Below are 23259 nucleotides of genomic sequence, written 5' to 3'. Positions count from 1 at the left end.
TCAATGTATGATATTTATAAGAATCCCTGGCTTATAGGAGGGAATTTCAATGATCTAAGTGCAAATGATAAATGGTTTGGAAATTCCATTAACAATGCTCGTGCAAACCATTTCTGGAATTGTATTAACTATTGTAATATGATGAATTTAGGATTTAAGGGACCAAAATACACTTGGTCAAATAATAGAAAGAGAAACCCTTTATTCATTCTAGAATGACTAGATAGAATCCTTCATAATAATAATTTGGGGATGCTATAGTAAACCATCTTCCAAAGACCTACTTAGATCACAATCTGTTGGCCCAAGTTCAGGTGAAGTTTTGAAGACTGATAAATGAACTCAGTCATGGACCAGGTTCATCATGTGATCTGTCTGAAAAAGGCTCTCCTCTTCAAATCTGATTTTTTCTCTCTCAAATCTCCTCAAGTCCCCCCCTTAAATCAGTCCAGCTCCCTGTATTTATACAGGGCTGGTCCTATACTCTTTTAGTGCTTCTTGGACCCTTTTCTCCTTTTAAAATCAAAAAGTTTCCATTAAAACTACTTTTGAATACTTTAAATCCTATTGAGTGCTATTATCCTGTTTTTCAGCAGCCCATTACCCTTTGTTTCCCACTATCCTATTAAATTAAAACCATTAACAAACCACTTTCAGCCCACTATTATGTCACATTACCCTTACTGTTTTATCCCAGAAAATGTCCCAGATTTCCTACTGTAATTACTGTTATTACTGCCTTAAATTCAGAATCTAACAATACAGATTTTAAAATCTGTTTAAGCAACTATAACCAATCCTAAAGTTTTGGACCGAATCCTAACTAAGAATGTAACCTTCTAACACAATTACATCTAATCAACATTTGTAAAATTACACTGAATTCAGAACTAACATCATAATAACATATCAATGAAAAGGCACAGTATTTATCAACATAGACATGTGAGATACACGTAAAGGAGATAAGTCTCAGTAATCAAGCAGCAATATCTCATGAACTGATCGAAAAGACTACATATTGGATGAGGAGAGAAAGTCTCCTTATGGAAAGAGGACACAATCACACAATCCGGATAAATGATAGGGTTGGAGTTTGTATTGAACAAGGACTCAACTTCGATGGAAGATCATCAATTGAGTCTCAATCAAACTCTGATTACTAACTCATTAAATAACAGTGATTGTTCTCTTTCACAGGTGTGCACATACGCAGAAGTTAAACGTGAATAGGGAGCAAAATAGCAACGCTCTTTGCAAGCAGTTCGTGTGTAATTCAAGTGTGCAAACCTGAAGCTACTTGAACGAGATAGAAGAACCAGTTCCGTTGTGTTTATTCTTATTCTAGTTCAATTGTAGTAGGTGGTTAATGTTGTACCTTTTCCGCTTTCATAGAAGCATTTGTAATAGGTACTTTGAGTGTTCAAGTTATAGGCTAACTTGAAGGTGTCGCAACAGTTGAGGTTGTGTGCTACACAGGGATTAGAGTTAATCCTTAGGTTTACAAAGAGTTTTGTAAATGCCGTTTTGGCTCAGTGATTTTAGTGGATATTTGGGAAAATCCTACTGAGTAGTAGGTCGTGGTTTTTTCACCTTTTGAGTCAGGTGTTTTCCACGTAAAAAATCTCTGTGTTCTTTATTTTTTGCACTTTTAATTCCGCAACAGTAACAGTTAGAACACCTAGAAGAACCAGGTTCTTCTAGATTGAAAAATTGGGTACCATACAAATCACCCCCCTCTTGTGTGGTATTGACGTTTAGAACATCAATTGGTATTAGAGCAGGTTATCCTTGAAGAGGCTAACACCTTAGGAAAAGATCAACATGAGTGTACCACCTGGGAATTGGGAAGGGCAATCCACTGCCAGGCCTCCACTGTTCAATGGACAGTACTACTTTTGGTGGAATAACAGGATAAAGGATCACATCATAGGAGAAGATTATGAACTCTGGGACATAGTCACTGATGATCCTTTAGCAACTACAATGAAAAATGAGGAAGGAGTGGTTGTGCCAAAGACAAGGGCTGACTGCACTGCTGAAGACCTAAAAAAGTGGGAGAAAAATGCTAATGCCAAGAAATGACTTGTGTGTGGACTAGGTCCAGATGAGTACAGTAGGATCCAAAGTTGTACTACTGCCAAGGAGATATGGGACACTTTGCAAGTGGCTCATGAAGGAACACCTCAAGTGAAAAGATCAAGAGGAACACTGTTGTATTCTCAATATGAGAATTTTACTAAAAAGGAGGGAGAAACTATCCAAGAGATGTATACTAGGTTCACTACACTGACAAATGAACTTAAGTCCTTTGGAAGGATTATTCTTGAAGAAGACAAAGTTGAGAAAATCCTGACAAGGGTTCTGCCAGTCTCATGGGAAAGTAAAATCACGGCCATTCAGGAATCCAAGAATATTGCTACTCTTAGACTGGATGAACTGATTGGAAATCTTATTGCTTATGAACTGAGAAGACAAATCATAAAGATGGATACACCCAAGAAGGAGAGAAGCTTAGCTCTTAGAATTGCTGAAGGTTTAGATCTGGAAGATGATGATATGGCTATGATCACTAGAGAATTCAAAAAGTACCTGATGAGAGGAAAGGGTTCTTCAAGAGGTACAACCTTTAACAAGTCAAGAGCTCCTGAGAAACAGACCAATCAGGGTTGCTACAAGTGTGGTAAGACTGATCACATGATCAAGAACTGCCCTCAATGGGAAATTGAGTGGAAGAAAGAAAGGGCTGAACGAAGGAACAGGAAGAAGGAACAGGTTCAACCAAAAAGGAACAAAGGTTCAACCAAGGCTATGGTTGCTGCTTGGGGAGAAACTTCAGATGAAGATTCGGAAGATGAAGCTGAAGAAGAGCAAGCACTGATGGCCATCGGAGAATTAGATGATGAACAAGAGGTCCAAGTGAAAGGGAGGAGCCAAATATGGTATATGGATAATGGCTGCTCAAAATATATGACTGGGAACAAGGACCAGTTCCTTTTACTTGAGGACTTAAGAGGAGGTAATGTCTCCTTTGGTAATGAAAAGAAAAGTGAGATCATTGAGATTGGAAAGGTAGGCAAAACAGATTCTCATTCCAAGAGAATGTCTACCTGATAGATGGCTTGAAATATAGCCTAATAAGTGTGTCACAATTGTGTGACAGAGGTAATCTTGTAGCTTTTACCTCTACCAAATCCTTTGTGATTAACCTTACCACTGACAAGATTGTTTTGCAGGGAAAAAGAGTTAACAATATTTACATTGTAGATTTGTCTACTCTCTCAGAAAATGAACTCACTTGCTTAAGTGTGTTGGTTAATGATCCCCTCCTGTGGCACAATACACTTGATCATGCAAGTCTAAATCAGCTAAACTAATTAGTCTCTAAAGACTTGGTGATAGGGTTACCTAATATCAAGTTTAAGGAAGACAAAGTTTGTGAGGCATGTGCAAGGGGGAAGCAGGTAAGATTATCCTTCAAAAGCAAGAAAATGGTAAGTACAACCAAGTCGTTGGAACTGGTCCATATGGATCTATGTGGTCCAATAAGAACCATGAGCAGAGGTGGAAAGAAATATGTAATGGTGCTTGTCGATAATTATTCTAGATCTACCTGGGTTCTATTTCTAACCTCCAAAGATGAAGCATTCGATATGTTTATTGCATTTGTTAGAAAAACTCAGAAACAATTAGGAAATCAACTTGCATCCATTAGGTCTGATCATGAAACTGAATTTGAAAATTCCAAGTTTACTAAATTCTGTGATGAAAATGATATAGATCATAATTTCTCTGCCCCTAGGACCCCTCAACAAAATGGAGTAGTTGAAAGGAAGAATAGAACTCTGGAGGACATGGCTAGAACCGTGCTTCTTTCTAGTAAATTGCCCCACAGCTTCTGGTCAGAGGCCGTAAACACTGCATGTTACATAATCAATAGATGCATGACCAGACCTCTGGTAGAGAAAACTCCCTATGAGTTACTTAAATGGAGAAAACCAAACATATCCCATCTTAGGGCATTTGGTTGCAAGTGCTATGCGCACAATAATGGAAAAGACTCCCTAGGTAAGTTTAATCCCAGAAGTGATGAGGGAGTATTCTTGAGATATTCTTCACATAGCAAAGCATATAAAGTGTTTAATAAAAGAACTCTGTGTGTAGAAGAAAGTGTACATGTAGTATTTGATGAAACTAACATTCTTTCTGAGAGATAGGAACATGAAGATGAAGCCATTGGATTGGTAAAGGAATTGACTGAATCCCCAGCACAAGTCAAAGTGGCATCAAAAGAAGGAACAGGTGATGGAATAGGTCCTTCAAATCAGGGCAACCTGACAGGGGAACTAATCAAGGAGAAATTGAATCAAACCCCCTAGAGGAACTTGTTCATGAACCTATTCCTCAGCAACAGAACATGGGAGAGACATCTAGCAGAAACCAATTGGTTGTGAAACCTTACAAGTATCAAAGTTCTCATCCCATTGAGAACATTATTACTGATCCAACATTTGGAGTCAAAACTAGATCACAGCTAAAGAATCTGTGTGCTTTTGATGCTTTCCTATCTCTTATTGAACCTAAAAAATATTGTTGAGGCTTTGTAGGATGCAGATTGGGTGAATGCAATGCAAGATGAACTAAACCAATTTGAAAGAAGTGAAGTTTGGCATCTAGTTCTGAGACCCAAGGACAAATCAATCATTGGTACAAAATGGGTCTTCAGAAACAAACTTGATGAAGATGGAACAGTTATAAGAAACAAAGCAAGACTGGTGGTACAAGGATACAGCCAAGAGAAGGGCATAGACTATGATGAGACATTTGCTCCAGTTGCAAGACTAGAGGTAATCAGACTCCTCATAGCCTTTGCAGCACACATGGAATTCGCTCTTCATCAGATGGATGTCAAAAGTGCCTTCCTGAATGGCTACCTAAAGGAAGAAGTGTTTGTGAAACAACCTCCAGGGTTTGAGAGCAAGGAATTTCCTGAGCATGTGTACAAGTTAGACAAGGCTCTCTATGGGCTCAAGCATGCCCCAAGAGCTTGGTATGAACGTCTATCCAAATTCCTATTGGAGCATGGTTACAAAAGAGGTAAAATTGACAGTACCTTATTTTTAAGGGAAAAAGGTAAAGATCTCCTTGTTGTGCAAATATATGTGGATGACATCATATTTGGGGCTACCACTGATAGGCTGAGTAAGGACTTTGCAAAACTAATGGGCAGTGAGTTTGAAATGAGCATGATGGGTGAGCTTAACTTCTTTTTAGGCTTGCAAATCAAACAAAGTCCAAATGAAACCATGATCCATCAGCAGAAGTATACAAAAGAGCTAATCAAAAAGTTTAAAATAGAGGAATCTAAAGAAATAGACACACCCATTGCAACTACCACCAAATTAGATATTGATGAACCTGGTTCATCAGTCGATCAAAAGTTGTATAGGGGTATGATTGGTTCACTCTTGTATCTTACTGCAAGTAGACCTGACATCGTTTTCAGTGTAGGACTTTGTGCTCGTTTTCAGGCAAATCCAAAAGAGTCTCACTTGACTGTGGTAAAGAGGATACTGAGATATCTGAAAGGCACCACTGATCTGTGTCTCTAGTATCCTAAAGGTAGTAATTTTGATCTAGTTGGATATGCTGACGCTGATTATGCAGGTTTCTTGGTGGACAGGAAAAACACCTCAGGTATGGCACATTTCCTTGGTTCATGTCTTGTGTCATGGGCTACCAAAAAGCAAAATTCTGTGGCCCTATCTACTGCTGAAGCTGAGTATGTTGTTGTTGCTTCCTGTTGTGCTCAATTGCTATGGATCTAACAACAACTGGTAGATTTTGGAATTGAAGTGGGATGTATTCCAATATTCTGTGATAACACTAGTGCTATAAGTATGACAAAGAACCCTGTTCATCATAAGAGGACTAAGCACATAGATGTTAGACACCACTTCTTAAGAGATAACTATGAGAAAGGATTGATTTCAATAGAATTCTGTGCTACTTATAAACAAATAGCTGACATCTTCAATAAAGCACTGAGTAGAGAATACTTTGAGAGGAACATGTTGGAGTTAGGGATGATTAAGATCACCTAATAGGTCCAGTTCAGAATGCATAATGAATATATATATATATATATATATATATATATTTGTTAGGAGTTCTAACTTTGTGTAAATATCTAGATCAATTCTTACTCAGTTTCATACTTTAATTAGTATACTCCTGTGACATGTGTATGACTCACTGATCTCTTACAAAGTTTCTTCTATTTTGGCATTTGAGGCATGTTCAAGAGAGTTCTATATAAAGAACCTGGTTCATTAGTATGTGTTCATATAAAAAGCTCAGGTATATTTTCTATACTCTGCACAATTAGAAAGATTATTTTTCCAATCATGAGCAAAAATCCTACACTCATCAAATTCCCAAAAATTCTATCCGTTGAGCATTGAACCAGTTTCGTTCCCCTAGAACTCTAAAAACCGGGATTTTTGCCTAAAATCTAGTGATGCCTAATAATCACTAAGAGACCGGAATTACATCTTGATTAGACTTCTAATTGACTTTTGAAAACGCTGTCGTTACTGCATTTAAGTCTAATCATCTTTAAATACACACCACGCCTCTTCTTCATTAGTCCATAACCGTCAAAACTCTTCTCAAGTTCTGATCGCCCTTCTTCTCTCCAAAATTCCCAAATTATTCTTAAGAAACAATCCACCATGACTAACCCCCAAGATAATCCTGGCACTCTCCCACCAGTATCCCCTTTGAATACATCCGCATCTACACCCCCTAGTGAAACCCCAAAACCTAGGTTTCGTAGGCAGAAAATGTTGGCCAGAAAAACTGTAGCTTCTATAGCTCTAAAAAAAGTTCTAAATGAGAAATTTAAGGTTAGCCAGAGGAAGGAAAGTCCTACTCAAGAATCTGACTCAAGCTCTGAGTTTGAAGCTTTTATTTCTACCAGCGAAGGAGAAGAACATAGGTCTTCTAACACTGCCAAAATTCAAGAAACCCCTGGTGAGGTAAGTTCTTGTGGGGTACTCTCTACTGTGGTTGAAAATGTAAAAAATAGGTTTGTCTTGGTTGGTCCTGTCAAAGATGTAAAGGGGGCTGAATCTAGTAGAAGTAGAGTTAAAAAGAAAGAAAAAGAGAGAGAGGGAGCAAGTGGTGATGAGAGGGTAAATGGGAAATAAAAAGTTCTGGCTATCTTTGGAGGTATTGAAGAAGGTGGCAACAAGTCAGGGGGAAGTGGTTCTAGGGAGGCGGCTGAAGGGCTTGTGCATCTAAGCAAGCAACAAGATGAACCTGGTTCATCTGTTGAGGAAACACTGGCTGATCTTCTGAAGAGGGTTGGGGCCAGTTATGATCCAAAGAAGCGTAAAGCTTCCACACAAAAGGCTCCAACTGCTTCCAAGCCAACAAAGAAAAGCAAAATGTCATCCCCAAAACCTACTGTACCTTCAGTACCTAAGGGAAGAGCCACTAGAAGCAGAGTCAGACAAAGTGAAGCTGAGTTATAGAAAACTCTTGAAGAAAGCAAGAAGAAAAGAAGGATAAGGGAAAAGCAAAGGCTGTGGAGAGTTCTGAGGTTGCAGAAGAAGAAGAAGAAGAAGAGGAGATGGAACTGGTCCATCAAGAAAGGGGAACAACTGTGGAGGTTCCTACACCCAAACCAAAAAGGGCCAAGGCTTCTTCCAAGAAGTCTTCCTCTGAACCTGTATCTGATGAACCCTCTTTAGCCAAAAGAACCAAATCTGCAGTGAAAGGTAAGCACGTAAAAATTACTAAGGAAGAAGAAGAAGAGGAATCTGAAAACGAACAAGATAGGTTTGCTATCTTTAGCAGAAGAATTTTTTTTGAAAGGAAGACTATTGAGAGACCTGGATGAGCCAGGAATGAGAAGACTGGTGGATGCCCTAGCTGCACAAGGTTAGAAGGACATGGTCCTTGAAATGGATGGGAAGCTGGCTAGGAAAGAATTGATTAAGTTTATGGCCAATGCCACATTGAAGAATGGGGTAGTCACCAGTACAATGAAAGGAGTAAGGGTGCAGTTTGATGCACTCAAATTGGGTAAGATTCTAGACATATCTAGTTAGGGGTATGATGATTATATAAGGCAAAGGTGGCCATGTCTAGATTCTCTCCCTACTGCTCTTCAAATCACTAGGAATTTTTGTGATGCCGCAACTACTGAAGATGTGCCTGAAGCCATGTTTGTGCAGAAAAGTGAAATGAGGCCTGAGCACAAGGTCTTGTTTGAATTTGTTAACAAGTGCATGCTGTCCAGACAGGAGAGGAGGCACACTGCCAATTACATGGACCTGGTTCTTATGGAGTGCCTTGTGAGAGGAATGCAAATCAATTGGCCTGCCTTTATTGTCAAATTACTGGATAAGGTCATAAATGGCTCCAAGGCTCATGCCACTCCATATGGGTTTATATTGACTACTATTCTGGATAGGCTGAATGTGCCTTTGAAGAAATGGGAGATGGCATCAAGCAAGGAACACTTTGGCGTCAAGACTCTTCTGGCTTATGACTATCCAGACAATGCCACCCCAATTGAACCTGGTTCAACCCTGAAGACATCTATGAATAACAAGGTTAGGGCTTTGGTTCAAGAGTATGGATCTAAGGATGCTAAAATTGCTCGGCTCCAGGCTCGTGTAGCTGAACTGAAAACTGAAAGAGATGGCCTTAGAACTGAGCTAGAAAAGGTAAAGGAGAAGAGTGATGGGATGCTTCAGAATATGCTCAACCTTCTCCAAACCCATCCCTCTAGTTCCTCCAAGTCTTAGGATGTCCAGTTGTTGTCTTCTGAACAAAACTAGTACCCCTAGTGACCCAGATTAGGGACTTTTTCGTTTTTTTTGCTCATGGTTTGGAAGTTTTTCTTTCTTTTTGTGGTTTGTTGGTGGAAACATATCTTATCAATGACATCTGTTATTTCTCTTGTTCTATGAAGATTTTGCTCTTAATAGTTTGAATATGTTTGTTGATTATTGATGATTTCATCCATGTTTTCACTTGCAGTTGCCCAAGTGGCCATGAGTAATTACTAAAATCTGGGATTCACAATGCATGCAACTTTTCGGTGATGCCAAAAGGGGGAAGAGATATTGTGCTTTACTCTTTATTCTGAATAATGTGATATTTATAACCTAATTAAATCTGGTCCTTGATGGTAAGTTAAAATTCTAAGTTAATGTGTTGATGGTCAAGCTGAGTTCCTACAGGTTCTTTGATTAGTAAAAGCACAGAGTTTGTCATCATCAAAAAGGGGGAATTTGTTGGCCGAAGTTCAGGTGAAGTTTTGAAAAATTACAAATGAACTCAGTCATGGACCAGGTTCTTCATGTGAGGCATAGTATTTATCAACCTAGACATGTGAGATACACGTGAAGGAGATAAGTCTCAGTAATCAAGCAGCAATATCTCCTCAACTGATCGAAAAGGTTGCATATTGGATGAGGAGAGAAAGTCTCCTTATGGGAAGAGGACACAATCCAGATAAATGATAGGGTTGGAGTTTGTATTGAACAAGGACTCAACTTCGATGGAAGATCACCAATTGAGTCTTAATCAAACTCTGACTACTAACTCATTAAATAACAGTGATTGTTCTCTTTTACAGGTGTTGCACATACGCAGAAGTTAAACGTGAATAGAGAGCAAAATAGCAACACTCTTTGCAAGCAGTTCGTGTGTAATTCAAGTATGCAAACCTGAAGCTACTTGAACGAGATAGAAGAACCAGTTCCGTTATATTTATTCTTATTCTAGTTCAATTGTAGTAGGTGGTTAAGTTGTACCTTTTCAGCTTTCATAGAAGCATTTGTAATAGGTACTTTGAGTGTTCAAGTTATAGGCTAACTTGAAGGTGTCGCAACAGTTGAGGTTGTGTGCTACACAGGGATTAGAGTTAATCCTTAAGTTTACAAAGAGTTTTGTAAATGCTGTTTTGGCTCAGTAATTTTAGTGGATGTTTGGGAATTGTGGTTTTTTCATCTTTTGAGCCAGGTGTTTTTCACGTAAAAAATCTCCGTGTTCTTTATTTTCTGTACTTTTAATTCCGCAACAGTAGCAGTTAGAACACCTAGAAAACCAGGTTCTTCTAGATCGAAAAATTGGGTACCACACAAATCACCCCCCTCTTGTGTGGTATTGACGTTTAGAACATCACAACCCTTTACTACTTCAATTAATAAAACCTTCCAATATTGGTAAAAAAAATCTTTTAGGTTTGAAACTATTTGGTGTTCTAGTCCCGACCTTAGGAACATTATTAGTAATAGTTGGTAGAATACCTAGGACCTTATGCATGCCACAAAAGCTTTTGAGCATAATGTAACTTGGTGGAACACCAATAAATTTGGTAACATATTTAGAAGAAAGAAATCAATTTTGGTGCGCTTACAGGGAATACAAAATTCTTCGAGATATGCCACTAGTGACTTTCTTAAGAAATTGGAGACCTCCTCAGTGAGAGATTATAATGATATTTTAAAGGATGAAGATTTCTGGAAATTGAAGCCCCGTATAAATTGGCTAAATTATGGGGACGTAAATGCTAAATTTTTTTAAATTTTGGCTTTGAATAGGCGTAGGTGAAATAGAATAGTATCTTTTTAGGACCATCAAGAAAATTGGATTTATGAGCCTAAGGAAATCATTCAGCACACTTACAACTTCTTCAATTATCTCTACCTTATGGATCACAAATTTTCCCCAGAGACCCCAAATGCTCCTATGAATACTCACAAATATCCTCTCAACTGAAGATAGTTCTCATATAGGTAGAAACCTTTCTAACCAAGAAATCATAAATGCTCTTCGCTCTTTTAAACCTTTCAATTCCCTAGGACCGGATGACCTTCATTCATTCTTCTATCAAAGATACTGGGATATCGTAGGAGAGTCAGTTACTAACTTATGCTATGAGGTCTTCCACAATCAAGCAATACCTAATGCTCTAAATAATACTTATGTTTGCCTAATCCCTAAAATTGATAATGCAAACAATCTGAAATTTTTTGACATATAGGCCTGTGTAATACTATTTATAAAGTAATCGCAAAGATTATTGCTAATCGTGTTAAACCTTTTTTGCATAAAATTATAGGCCCCTTCCAATCGAGCTTTCTTAAAAATATAAGAGCTTTAGATAATGCTATAATTATCCAGAAATCATCTCTTCATTCAACAAAATGAAAGGAAAAAAAACCAATATGCTTATCAAAATTATTTTAGAAAAGGCTTTTGATAGACTTGGATGGTCCTTTGTCCACACTACCCTTATATTCTTTAACTTCCTGAACAGTATCACAAATCCAATTATATATTGCATCACTACCATTAGTATCTCTATTTTTGTCAATGGGACAAGAACATATTATTTTCAACCTTCTAGAGGTATTCGCCAAGGAGATCCTCTACCATCCTACATATTCATCTTTTGCCTTGAACTACTCTCAAGAGGTATAACAAAAGAAGTGGAAACAAAGCACTGGATCCCCATTAAAATATGTAGAGCAGGACCTCGTTTATCATATATTTTTTATGCTGATGATCTCACTTTCATGGCTCAAGCTTCCACAAAGACTAGTAATTCGAGTTAAGAAGATTATGCGTGCCTTTTGTAGCTTTTCTAGGGAAAATATTAATTATGCTAAATCTAATATTATTTTTTCTTAAAACAGTACCACAAACCTCAAGCACGACATTTTTAATATTCTTAATATTAAGGAAGGTACGACTTTTGGAAAGTGTCTTGGTTTTTTCATAAAAGGGCAAAAAAATTCTGATTTTTAATTTTTGCGGGATAATATGAAGTCTAAACTTGCAGGTTGGAAAATAAATTTTTTAAATATTACAGGTAGAAGCACTCTTAATATCATCCCAAATCATGTGATGCAATACATAAAACTCCCTCAAAAAATTACCAACTCTATTGACAAAAAACAACATGACATTCTTTAGGGTGCTAATGATAAGAAAACTAAGGTTCACATGATTTAGGTGTGACATAGTGACTACCCCAAAGGAACAAGGAGGACTTGGTTTGATCAAGGCCGATTTAAAAAATAATGCTTGGTTAATAGGCTTAGGCTGGAGACTCTTGACAAACCCTTTCAATCTGTGGGCTCAAGTCCTCATACACATGCACTGTATAAATACCCATAGAAATAGATCCCTCACTTATCGATTAAATCCCAAAACTAGAATTTGGAATAATATTCTTAAAGGATGGTATTTTTGCAATGAAGGGTCGGATGGACAATTGGCAATGGAAAGAATATTACTCTGTGGACTTCCACTTGGATCGCATTAAATAGGCCTTTAAGTTATGCAGTACATGAACCTCTTAGGGATGATGAGTTAACCATGAGAGTTAGTTCAATAATATATGACGGTAAGTTGAATCTAAACCCTATCTCATTTGACCTTCCTAAGAACATCACTAATATTATCAAGAGTAGCTATATTCCTAAGGAACCGTGTGAGGACTTCCCCATCTGGTCTCACACAAATTCTGGCCTCTTTAGCATGAAATCAGCTACAAGCTTATCTCTCCCAACAATGTAGTGGTAGGAACTTCTCTTGGATTTGGAAATTTAATATCCCGAGAAAAATTAACAACTTCTTTTGGTTATGCTATCACAATAAATTCCTACCAGGGCTCATCTTTACAAAATGGGCATAAACATAGACTAACATTGTCCTACCTGTAAAGGTAAGGATGAAACCTTAATGCATATCTTATTTGAATGTGTTCATGCTAGACTATATTGGAATAGTGCATGTCGCCCAAATTTGGTACACCTTATCATAAGCCAGAATGATAACCACTGGCTAGACTATTTGAGGAAGTATCGTTATACCTCTGAAGATTCCCTTTACGAATGAAAGATATTTTTCCATTCAGCCTTTGGCACGTATGGTTAAATCGCAATAAAACCACCATAATAACTATAACAATACAATCTCGTGGAGCATTGTTAGAAGAAGAATTGTGGCATACAAACTTCTAACTCAAAACGAGTATTACACAAGCCCTAATATAACTTTGAAGCTTAATTGGAACCTACCTCCTTTACATTCATATAAACTCAATATAGATGGAGCTGCTAAGGGTAATCCTAGGCTAGGGGGTCTAGGAGGTGTAATTCAAAATCATAAGGATCACTGGGTGGTGGGGTATTACTCTAGTATCCTAATAACAAATCATACAGAAGTCGAAATATTGGCTACCCTGCATGGACTCAAACTGGTTGTATCACAAAGATTATATCCTTTAAAAGTGGAGATGGATGCAACAGAGGTAATCAAATTGATCAATGACAAACAAAATAAGTTTACTAACTTAATCATTGAATGCAGGTCCCTGCTGCATCAACTGGGTATGAGGAGGGTTAAGCACTATTTTCGGGAGCAAAATTTAGTAACTGCACTTATTAGCAAAGGAGGGGATGAAACATGCCAACCTTAATATCTTTGTCCATCTACCATTACCCCTTATAGCAATGAATAAACATGTTACTAGGGACATGCAAGGGGAAACATATGCCGGAAATGTCTTGTTAAATATTTGCCGGTTAGTAGCAGACTTAGGTAACTCTTGTGCGTCTGGTACTCCTACTTTTAATGCATCTAGCACTTCTACTACTTGTAATGTTAATCTTTAAATAAATTCGCCAGTTTAACCCCCCCCCTCTTCCGGATCCCCTTCCCAAAAAAAAGAAGAAGATTTTTGATATATTGATTTTATATCAAATATCTGTAAGAGTATTCTACTATATAATAACATTATCTTCAATAAACGTATGGCTTTCTAATTAACATACAGTAACATACAACTTTCTTCAAGTGTTGTATATATGCTATCATCAGCTATCATATACAAAACAAATGTATGCAATTTCTACTATCAACTTATAACAACATATTTAAAAAGTTACTTCATAAAATAAAATAAATAAAATAGATGAATGACATATATCCCTCTGCTTCAATATATCAGAGTTTAAGGAAAAAATATTTTTTGGAATATGTGGAATGTGGTCTATACTATAATATTTTGTGATTATAAAAGCTTGTCAGGAAAGGAACAATATTTTTTTTTTGGTTTCCCACCTGGTGTCTGATACCCGCATTGGAGCCCGATTATATCTGGATTCACGCCGTGTAGAGCCCTATTCAAGGGGAAGCTCTCCCTACCAAGGTTGCACTCTTTCTTATTAGCATGTTTATTTTAAGGTGGTATTTTTTTTAAACATGTTAATAAGAAAGAGTGTCAAGACTTGGTGGAGGGATTTCTGTTTAGCCAGGCCAGCAGGTTCGTCATCATTGACCTGGGATCAGTTTTCAGAGTTATTTCTGGGGAAGTTTCTTCCAGTTACTCAGTGAGATGCTCTTCGCAGGCAGTTTGAGCATCTCCAGCAGGGTCCTATGACGGTTACCCAGTATGAGACCCGGTTCATTGATCTTGCTCGTCATGCCATTGTGATACTCCCCACCGATAGAGAGAGGGTGTGGAGGTTTATTGATGGGTTGGCCCAGCCGATTCGTGTTCAGATGGCCATGAGTGCCGGTAGTGAGATTTCATTTCAGGAGGCGGCAGATGGTGCCCGCCGGATAGAGATGGCACTTGCTCAGGGAGGTGGTCATGGGTCTGATAAGAGGCCCCGTCATTCTGGTAGATTCAGTGGTACCTCGTCTGGAGGTAGGGATTCTTATGGTAGAGGTTATCCTTCGAGGCCCTTTCAGTTGGCTCTCCAGGCTTCTCATGGTACACCAGGTGGTCGTGGTTCTCAGCCGCAGTATCAGTGCACCACCACTTCGTTATTCTCAGCAGCCGAGGGCTTGTTATACTTGCGGCGATGTGAGTCACATTGCCAGATATTGCCCTAGAGCTTCCAACAGCTCGCAGCAGCAGGGTTCTCGCCTGATGATCCAGGTACCAGTTGCCCCACAGCCTGCCCAGCCAGCTAGAGGCGGGGGAGTAGAGGTCTTAGAGGTGGAGCTCAGACTGCTAGAGGTAGGGGTCAGCCAGCAACAGATCGTCCCAGGGATATGATTCAAGGAGGTGGGGCCCAGCCCCGTTGTTATGCCTTGCCAACCAGGCCAGAGGCTGAGTCATCAGATGCTGTGATTACAGGTACTATTCTGGTCTGTGATAGGGATGCTTCTGTGCTATTTGATCCCAGAACTACGTATTCATATGTGTCGTCCTATTTTGCACCCTATTTGGTTATGCCTTGTGAGGCCTTGAGTATTCTTGTATATGTGTCTACGCCATTGGGGAATTCTATAGTGGTGGACCAGGTTCATCATTCATGTGTTGTGGTATTCAGGGGTCTTGAGACCCGTGTTGACTTGTTGCTCTTGGATATGGTGGATTTCGACGTCATATTGGGGATGGATTGGTTATCCCCGTATCATGCGATCTTGGATTGTCATGCCAAGACCGTGACCTTAGACTTACCGGGTTTACCCCGCTTAGAGTGGAGAGGGACTTCTGGTCATTGTACCCGCAGTGTTATCTCGTATGTGAAAGCTCGACGTATGGTCGAGAAGGGATGTTTGGCCTACTTGGCGTATGTTTGCGATTCTAGCGCGGAGGCCCCTTCTATTGATTCTGTGCCCGTTGTTCGGGAGTTTCCTGAGGTTTTCCCTTCAGACTTGCCGGGTATGCCGCCCGACAGGGATATCGACTTTTGTATTGATTTGGCCCCGGGCACTCATCCTATTTCCATTCTACCATATCGCATGGCCCCGCCAGAGTTGAAAGAGTTGAAAGAGCAGCTTCAGGACTTGCTTGATAAGGGTTTCATTAGACCTAGTGTTTTGCCTTGGGGTACGCCGGTGTTATTTGTTAAGAAAAAGGATGGTTCGATGAGAATGTGCATCGATTACCGGTAATTTAACAAGGTTACAATTAAGAATAAGTATCCACTACCGAGGATTGATGATTTATTCGACCAGCTTCAGGGTGCGAGGGTATTTTCAAATATAGATTTGAGATCTGGCTACCACCAGCTGAAGATTAGGGCGTTTGATGTCCCTAAGACAGCATTTCGCACTCGGTATGGGCACTATGAGTTTTTGGTCATGTCATTTGGGTTGACCAATGTCCCAGCAGCATTTATGAAATTGATGAACCGAGTGTTCAAGCCCTATCTGGATTTGTTCGTGATTGTTTTCATTGACGATATTCTGATATACTCCCGCAGTCGGGAGGAGCATAAGCAGCACCTCAGAGTGGTTCTTCAGACCCTGAAGGATAGTCAGTTGTATGCTAAGTTCTCAAAGTGCGAGTTTTGGTTGAGTTCGGTCGCATTCCTAGGTCATGTCGTATCAGCAGCAGGTATTCAGGTAGACCCGAAGAAGATAGAGGCAGTCAAAAACTGGCCTCGACCAGCTTCAGCTACAGAGATTCGGAGTTTCCTGGGGTTAGCAGGTTACTACCGTCAGTTCGTGGAGGGGTTTTCATCCATTGCAGCCCCTATGACCAGATTGACCCAGAAAGGTGCCCAGTTTAGATGGTCGAATGAGTGTGAGGCGAGCTTTCAGAGGCTCAAGGCAGCTCTGACCACGGCATCGGTGTTGGTTTTGCCCACAGGTTCAGGGCCTATATAGTCTATTGTGATGCATCTCACATTGGACTGGGTGCAGTGTTGATGCAGGATGGCAAGGTCATTGCCTATGCTTCGAGGCAGTTGAAGGTTCATGAGAAGAACTATCCAGTGCATGATTTGGAGTTGGCAGCCATTGTTCACGCATTGAAGATTTGGAGGCACTATCTGTATGGTGTGGCGTGTGAGGTGTTCACGGATAATAAGAGTCTTCAGTATTTGTTCAAGCAAAAGGAGTTGAATTTGAGGCAGAGGAGGTGGTTGGAATTGTTGAAATATTATGACATCACTATCTTATATCACCCGGGAAAGGCCAATGTGGTGGCCGATGCCTTGAGTAGTAAGTCAGCCAGTATGGCAGTCTTGCTTATATTCCGATCGGTGAGAGACCGCTTACTTTGGACGTTCAGGCTTTGGCCAATCAGTTTGTGAGGTTGGACATTTCTGAGCCTAGTCGAGTATTAGCTTGCACGGTCGCTCATTCTTCGTTATTGGAGCGTATCCGTGATCGGCAATTCGATGATCCCCATTTGTGTGTCTTGAGAGACACGGTGCAGCGTGGAGGTGCCAAGAAAGTAGCCTTAGATGATGATGGTGTATTGAGATTGCAGGGGCGAGTTTGTGTGCCCAATGTTGATGGGATTCGAGAGTTGATCTTAGTGGAGGCCCATAGTTCTCGGTATTCTATTCACCTGGGCGCCGCGAAGATGTATCAGGATCTGAGGCAGCACTATTGGTGGTGTAAGATGAAGAAAGACATCGTTGCGCACGTGGCTCGGTGTTTGAATTGTCAGTAGGTTAAGTACGAGCATCAAAGACCCGGTGGTCTATTTCAGAGGATTGCACTTCCCGAGTGGAAGTAGGAGAGGATTACGATGGATTTTGTTGCTGGACTCCCGAGAGGATTACCAAGTCAGCGCATTTTGTTCCTGTTGTATCCACCTATTCGTTCAAAAGGTTAGCCGAGATTTATATCAGGGAGATTGTTCGCCTTCATGGGGTGCCGCTATCTATCATTTTGGATCGGGGTACGCAGTTTACCTCGCATTTCTGGAGAGCGGTTCAACGAGATTTGGGCACCCAGGTTGAGTTGAGTACAACATTTCATCCTCAGACGGACGGTCAGTCCGAGAGGACTATTCATATTCTTGAGGACATGCTCCGAGCCTGTGTCATTGATTTTGGAGGCTCGTGGGACCAGTTTTTGCCTTTAGCAGAGTTCGCCTACAACAATAGCTACCAGTCCAGCATTCAGATGGCTCCGTATGAGGCGTTGTATGGTAGGCGATGTCGGTCTCCAGTTGGATGGTTTGAGCCGAGAGAGGCTCGATTATTGGGAACGGATCTGGTTCAGGAGGCCTTGGACAAGGTCAAGATTATTCAGGATAGACTTCGTACAGCTCAGTCCAGACAGAAAAGTTATGCAGACCGCAAGGTTAGAGATGTTGCTTTCATGGTCGGTGAGCGGGTATTGCTCCGTGTATCGCCTATGAAGGGCGTGATGAGATTTGGGAAGAAGGGCAAGCTTAGCCCTAGGTTCATCGGTCCATTTGAGATTCTTGATCGTGTGGGAGAGGTGGCTTATAGACTTGCCTTGCCACCTAGCTTGTCAGCTGTGCATCCCATGTTTCATGTATCTATGCTCTGGAAGTATCGCAGAGATCCATCGCACGTGTTGGATTTCAGCACTGTCCAATTGGACAAGGATCTGTCATATGAGGAGGAGCCGGTGGCTATTCTAGATTGGCAGGTTCGACAGTTGAGGTCGAACAGTTTTCCTTCGGTGTGTGTTCAGTGGAGAGGATCGCCTTCTGAGGCATCGACCTGGGAGTCCGAGTCCGATATGCGGAGCCATTATCCTCATTTATTTCCCGACTCAGGTACTTCTTTCTTTTGTCCGTTCGAGGACGAACTGTTGTTTTAGAGGTGGAGAATGTGACGACCCGAAGGGTCATCACCGTAGTTCTTCCTTGTTCTGCACTTTCGAGGCCTTGAAAACCTCGCTTTTAGTTGCCTCGATTAGCGTGCGCAGTTCGGGCGCGTAGCCGGAAAGTTTTTATGTTAGAATATGTGAATTATGTGAAACATTTGATGAATTTTGGTATTAATATGCATAATGTTGACTTCGGTCAACATTTTGGGTAAACGGACCCGGACCTGTGATTCGACGGTCCCGGAGGGTCCGTAGAAAAATATGGGACTTGGGCGTGTGCCCGGAATCAAATTCTGAGGTCCCAAGCCCGAGAAATGAATTTTTGAAAGAAATTGTTTTTCTGAAATTTGATATGAAAATTTGAAATGAAAAAGGGGTTAGAAAATATAGGTATCGGGCTCGTATTTTGGTTCCGACGCCCGGTACAAGTCTTAAATATGTGTTAAGCACTATCTGTAAAGTTTGGCTAAAAACGGACGTCATATGACGTGTTTCGGACTAAAAATGGAGAATTTGAGTTATGAAAGTTGAAGAAAGAAAATCATGTGTTTGAGGCTTGATCCTATGTATATGATGTTATTTTGGCGATTTGATCGCACGAGTAAGTCCGTAAGATGTTTTTAAGGTTGTGTGCATGTTTGGTTTGGAGCCCCGAGGGCTCGGGTGAGTTTTGAATGGGGCCCGGGAGGTCTTGGACTTAAGAAAATGCAGGTTCAGGTGTTGCAGACACCAGCGCGGCCGCGGTCATTTCCGCACGGTCCGCGTGGCTGAGTCTGAGGGCTAGGGTTTCAGGTCAACCAGCGCGGCCGCGCACCAAAACAGTGCGGTCCGCGCTGGAAGGGTTCAGAGAAGCCCTAATTTTTCTCCCACTCGGCGCGGCCGCAACACATTTTTGTGCGGTCCGCGCCAGGTCCTCAGAAAGGTATACAAGTTCGGAAAATCTCAGTCATTTTTCACTTTTCAAAAACCCAAAACCTAAGAGGCGATTTTCCAAACAACGTTTTTTCTCCAAAACGATTGGTAAGTGATTTCTAATTTAATTTCTTTATTCCTTAACATCTTTTAACATAATTTCAACTTCAAATCAAAGATTTTCATAGGGAAAATTGGGTGTTTTGGGTAGAACCTAGGTTTTCTACAAATTGAGAAGTTGGACCTCAATTTGGGGTCCGATTTAAAAACAAATCATATATTGGGATTCATGGGGGAATGGGTAACCGGGTTTTAGTCTGAACCTCGAGTTTCGACCACGTGGGTCCGGGGGTATTTTTGACCTTTTTGGGAAAAACCTTGAAAAAAATCTATTTTCATGCATTGGGGATGATTCATTTAGTAATTATTAATGTGATTAAGTAACTTATGACTAGATTCGAGCGGATTGGTGGTGGAATCAAAAGGTAAAGCTATACTAGAAGTGTGAGTTGAGTTTGGAGCATTCGAGGTAAGTGTTTGTTCTAACTTTGGCTTGAGGGAATAGGATTAGGATGATATTTGCTACTTGCTAATGTGGAGTACGGTGTATAGGCATGGTGACAGTTATCTATGCACCAGAGTCTAGCATGACCGTGAGTCTTGATTGCTTTTAATTCGAAAAATGTGACACAAGCTCCTTGTTTATTTGATAAGTTTCATATAATGTGAACGATTGAGGAAGAATGATTTAAAAGGAGAATGTGTTGTGAATACTCCCTTGCCGGGATGTGTAGACTGATATATATATTCTCCCTTGTCGGGATATTTTGGGCTGTTAGCTGTACCCTTGCCGGGTTAAAGGTATTGAGTTGTTATTCTCCCCTGAAGGGGTCTACTATATGAAGTCAGATATTATGAACTATATTATGGGATCGTGTGGCACGCCGTCCACTTATATATGATATTATGGGATCGTGTGGCATGTCGTCCACTTATATATGATATTATGGGATCGTGTGGCATGCCGTCCACTTATATATGATATTATAGGATCGTGTGGCACGTCGTCCACTTATATATGATATTATGGGATCGTGTGGCACGCTGTCCACTTATATATAATATTATAGGATCGTGTGGCACGCCGTCCACTTATATACTATACTATGGGAGCATGTGGCACGCCGTCCACTTATGTATGATATTATGGGATTGTGTGGCACGCCGTTATATATATATATATCATGGAAACCAGAGTTCTTCTGTTATTTCCGATAGCATATCCCCCCCCCCGTTTTACTTTGTATTGTCTTGTTATTTGTTTTCTCGCACTTGTTGTATATATATCTGCATAGGTTAATTGTGGTAGGTACTGCCTAGCCTCGTCACTACTTCGCCGGGGTTAGGCCAGGCACTTACCAGCACATGGGGTCGGTTGTGCTGATGCTACACTCTATGCATTTTTGTGCACAGATCAAGGAGCAGCTTTTGGACCGCAGCAGTAGGACTTCTGGGAGCTATCTTCAGTCCAGGGACTCTCGAGGTAGCCTAGCTGGCGTTCGCAAGCCGAAGTCCCTTTCCATGTTTTTTTTGTTTGTTTATCTTGTATCAGACAAACATGATGTATTTTCCCTTCAGACATTGATTGTAGTATTCTGTAGTAGTCCGTGAGCTAGTGACACCAGACTCTGGGTAGCATTTTGGTTCAAACTTCCGCACTTTTGGTTTTCAGTTGCTTTAGATTTAAAGTCTTCCGCTTAGATTTTGTCTCGTTTATTATATTGTTTGAAAGAAAGCAGGAAAGGTGTTTTAAATATTTGGCTTGCCTAGCTCCGATAGTAGGCGCCATCACGACACCCGATGGTGGGAAATCCGGGTCGTGACAAAATAACAGAAGATAAGGGAGAAAACGGGTCTGCGAACGCCATGCAGCTACCTCGATAACTCCGATGAAAACTGAATAGCAGAAAACTCACTCTATGCCTCAGGAATACCTATACCTGCACACATGGTGCAAGGAGTAATGTGAGTACTCCGACTCAGTGAGTAATAAATATAAATAATGACTGGAGGTAAGAAAACACGTTAAGGAACACAACATTCTATACAGAATCAATGAAATCATTTAAAATAACAATTCAGTGAAACATCATGTGAAATTTCTTTTAAACCAGTAAAACAGGTAATTTGGCAGTAAAATGACGAGTAAAAATCTGCCCCTCGGGCTCAATATCAAAACAACAAGTAGAAATCTGCCCCTCGGGCTTAGTATCAAAATAACAAGTAGAAATCTGCCCCTCTGGCTCAGTATCAAAATAATAATTAGAAATCTGCCCCTTGGGCTCAGTATCAAAATAATAAGTAGAAATCTGCCCCTCGGGCTCAGTATCTCAGAACAGTATCAGCCCCTCAGGCTCAGAACAGTATGAAGCAACCAGTCAATGAAATAAGAGCACATATTTATTATGGCAGATAATGCAGATAAGGAATAAATGCATGAGTGCAATGCAATGCATATGACGGTACCCTCTGGTACCCACTGCGGCGGGCAGCCCGAGCCATCCATATTTATTTATCGTCGACGACGCTCACTGGGGGTGTGTACAGACTCCGGAGGGGCTCCTCAGCCCAAGCACAATATCAAGCCATCTCGTGGCATCAAATCTAGGACCTCGGCCTCATATCAATATCAGTATAATCACCCAGGCTCTCGGCCTCAATATCAATGTAATCAACCAGGCCCTCGGTCTCAATATCAATGTAACACTGCTGCGGTGCGCAACCCGATCCATGCTCAGTCAAGAAATCATCATAAGCCCCTTGGGCATTCATAAAACAGTTGTTCTCAGCCCGAAATATCATTTTGAAATATCATTTAAGTTTTCAAATCTTAGAAAGATGGCTAAGTTTGCAAAACAGTATTTAAAACTTTGGACTAAGATAAAATGATATGCAAAATATGCGAAAACAGTGATATCAATCCCTGAAGGATTCAAATAATTGGCAAGAAGCCCAAATGTAACAATCAAATCCAAGTAAGGATGATTCTCAATTTAGTTCAAGTAGAAAACACGGTAAAAACATCTCTCGGGACGGACCAAGTCACAATCCCCAATGGTTCTCTACTCCACGCCCGTTATCCGGCGTGCAAGTCACCTCAATACAGCGTTACGATGTGAAATTCCGCGGTTTCAAACCCTCAGGACATCATTTACATCAATTACTCACCTCGAACCGGCTAATTCTCTAGCTCGCGATGCCTTTGCCCCTTATTGACCTCTGAATGCCTTGAATCTAGCCATAACGATTCGATCAAGTTAATGAATTAATTCCATATGGAATTCTACATTTTCCATAAAAAAGCCGAAATTACACTCAAAATTCGCCCGTGGGGCCCACGTCTCGGAATACGACAAAAGTCACGGAATATGAACCCCCATCCAACCACGAGTCGAACCATACAAATTTTACCAAAATCCGACATCGGATTGGCTTTCAAATCTTAAAAATTCATCTTTAGGGAATTTTAGAAAATCATCCATTTCTCTTCAAATATCCATAATCTAAAGCCAAAAATGAAGATTTATTCATGGAATATAATTACAAGAGAGTCAAGAACACTTACCCCAAGAATTCCCATAACTTCTCGGTCAAAATTGCCCAGAATTCGAGCTTGAAAGTCCAAAAAATGAAAGAAAATCGGACTGCTCTTTCTCTACACTGTCGAGAATTTTAGGCTACTGTTCACGCGTGTTACTG

The 23259-nt window shown here is 40.5% G+C and overlaps 2 protein-coding genes across 2 annotated transcripts; both read left to right on the top strand.

Moving 5' to 3' along the window:
- Window positions 1-2268: 2268 nt before the first annotated feature.
- LOC138870911 (uncharacterized) lies at window positions 2269-3377 on the top strand. The gene is made up of 3 exons (XM_070148754.1): window positions 2269-2683; window positions 2840-3072; window positions 3237-3377. The coding sequence occupies exons 1-3, from the start codon at window positions 2269-2271 to the stop codon at window positions 3375-3377; spliced, it is 789 nt and encodes a 262-aa protein (XP_070004855.1).
- A 3357-nt stretch (window positions 3378-6734) lies between these two features.
- Window positions 6735-7906, top strand: LOC138870902 (uncharacterized). Its single transcript, XM_070148744.1, has 3 exons — window positions 6735-7185; window positions 7234-7511; window positions 7556-7906. The coding sequence occupies exons 1-3, from the start codon at window positions 6735-6737 to the stop codon at window positions 7904-7906; spliced, it is 1080 nt and encodes a 359-aa protein (XP_070004845.1).
- Window positions 7907-23259: the final 15353 nt, after the last annotated feature.

This window comes from Nicotiana sylvestris, chromosome 1 (genome assembly GCF_000393655.2).
Source record: "Nicotiana sylvestris chromosome 1, ASM39365v2, whole genome shotgun sequence".
In the NCBI taxonomy this organism is placed as follows: domain Eukaryota; kingdom Viridiplantae; phylum Streptophyta; class Magnoliopsida; order Solanales; family Solanaceae; genus Nicotiana; species Nicotiana sylvestris.
The sequence above is the reverse complement of the archived record's forward strand: the minus strand, read 5'-3'. Positions and strand labels throughout refer to the sequence as shown.

Excerpts from the sequence above, each read along its gene's own strand:
- LOC138870902 (XM_070148744.1), top strand. The coding sequence starts at position 6,735 with ATGACTAACCCCCAAGATAATCCTGGCACTCTCCCACCAGTATCCCCT. Across the intron at positions 7,186-7,233 it reads AGAGAGAGAGGGAGCAAGTG|GTATTGAAGAAGGTGGCAAC; the intron begins GTGATGAGAGGG and ends CTATCTTTGGAG. Across the intron at positions 7,512-7,555 it reads GAAGAGCCACTAGAAGCAGA|CAAGAAGAAAAGAAGGATAA; the intron begins GTCAGACAAAGT and ends TCTTGAAGAAAG.
- LOC138870911 (XM_070148754.1), top strand. The coding sequence starts at position 2,269 with ATGTATACTAGGTTCACTACACTGACAAATGAACTTAAGTCCTTTGGA. Across the intron at positions 2,684-2,839 it reads TCAGGGTTGCTACAAGTGTG|ATGAAGATTCGGAAGATGAA; the intron begins GTAAGACTGATC and ends GAGAAACTTCAG. Across the intron at positions 3,073-3,236 it reads AGATCATTGAGATTGGAAAG|GGAAAAAGAGTTAACAATAT; the intron begins GTAGGCAAAACA and ends ATTGTTTTGCAG.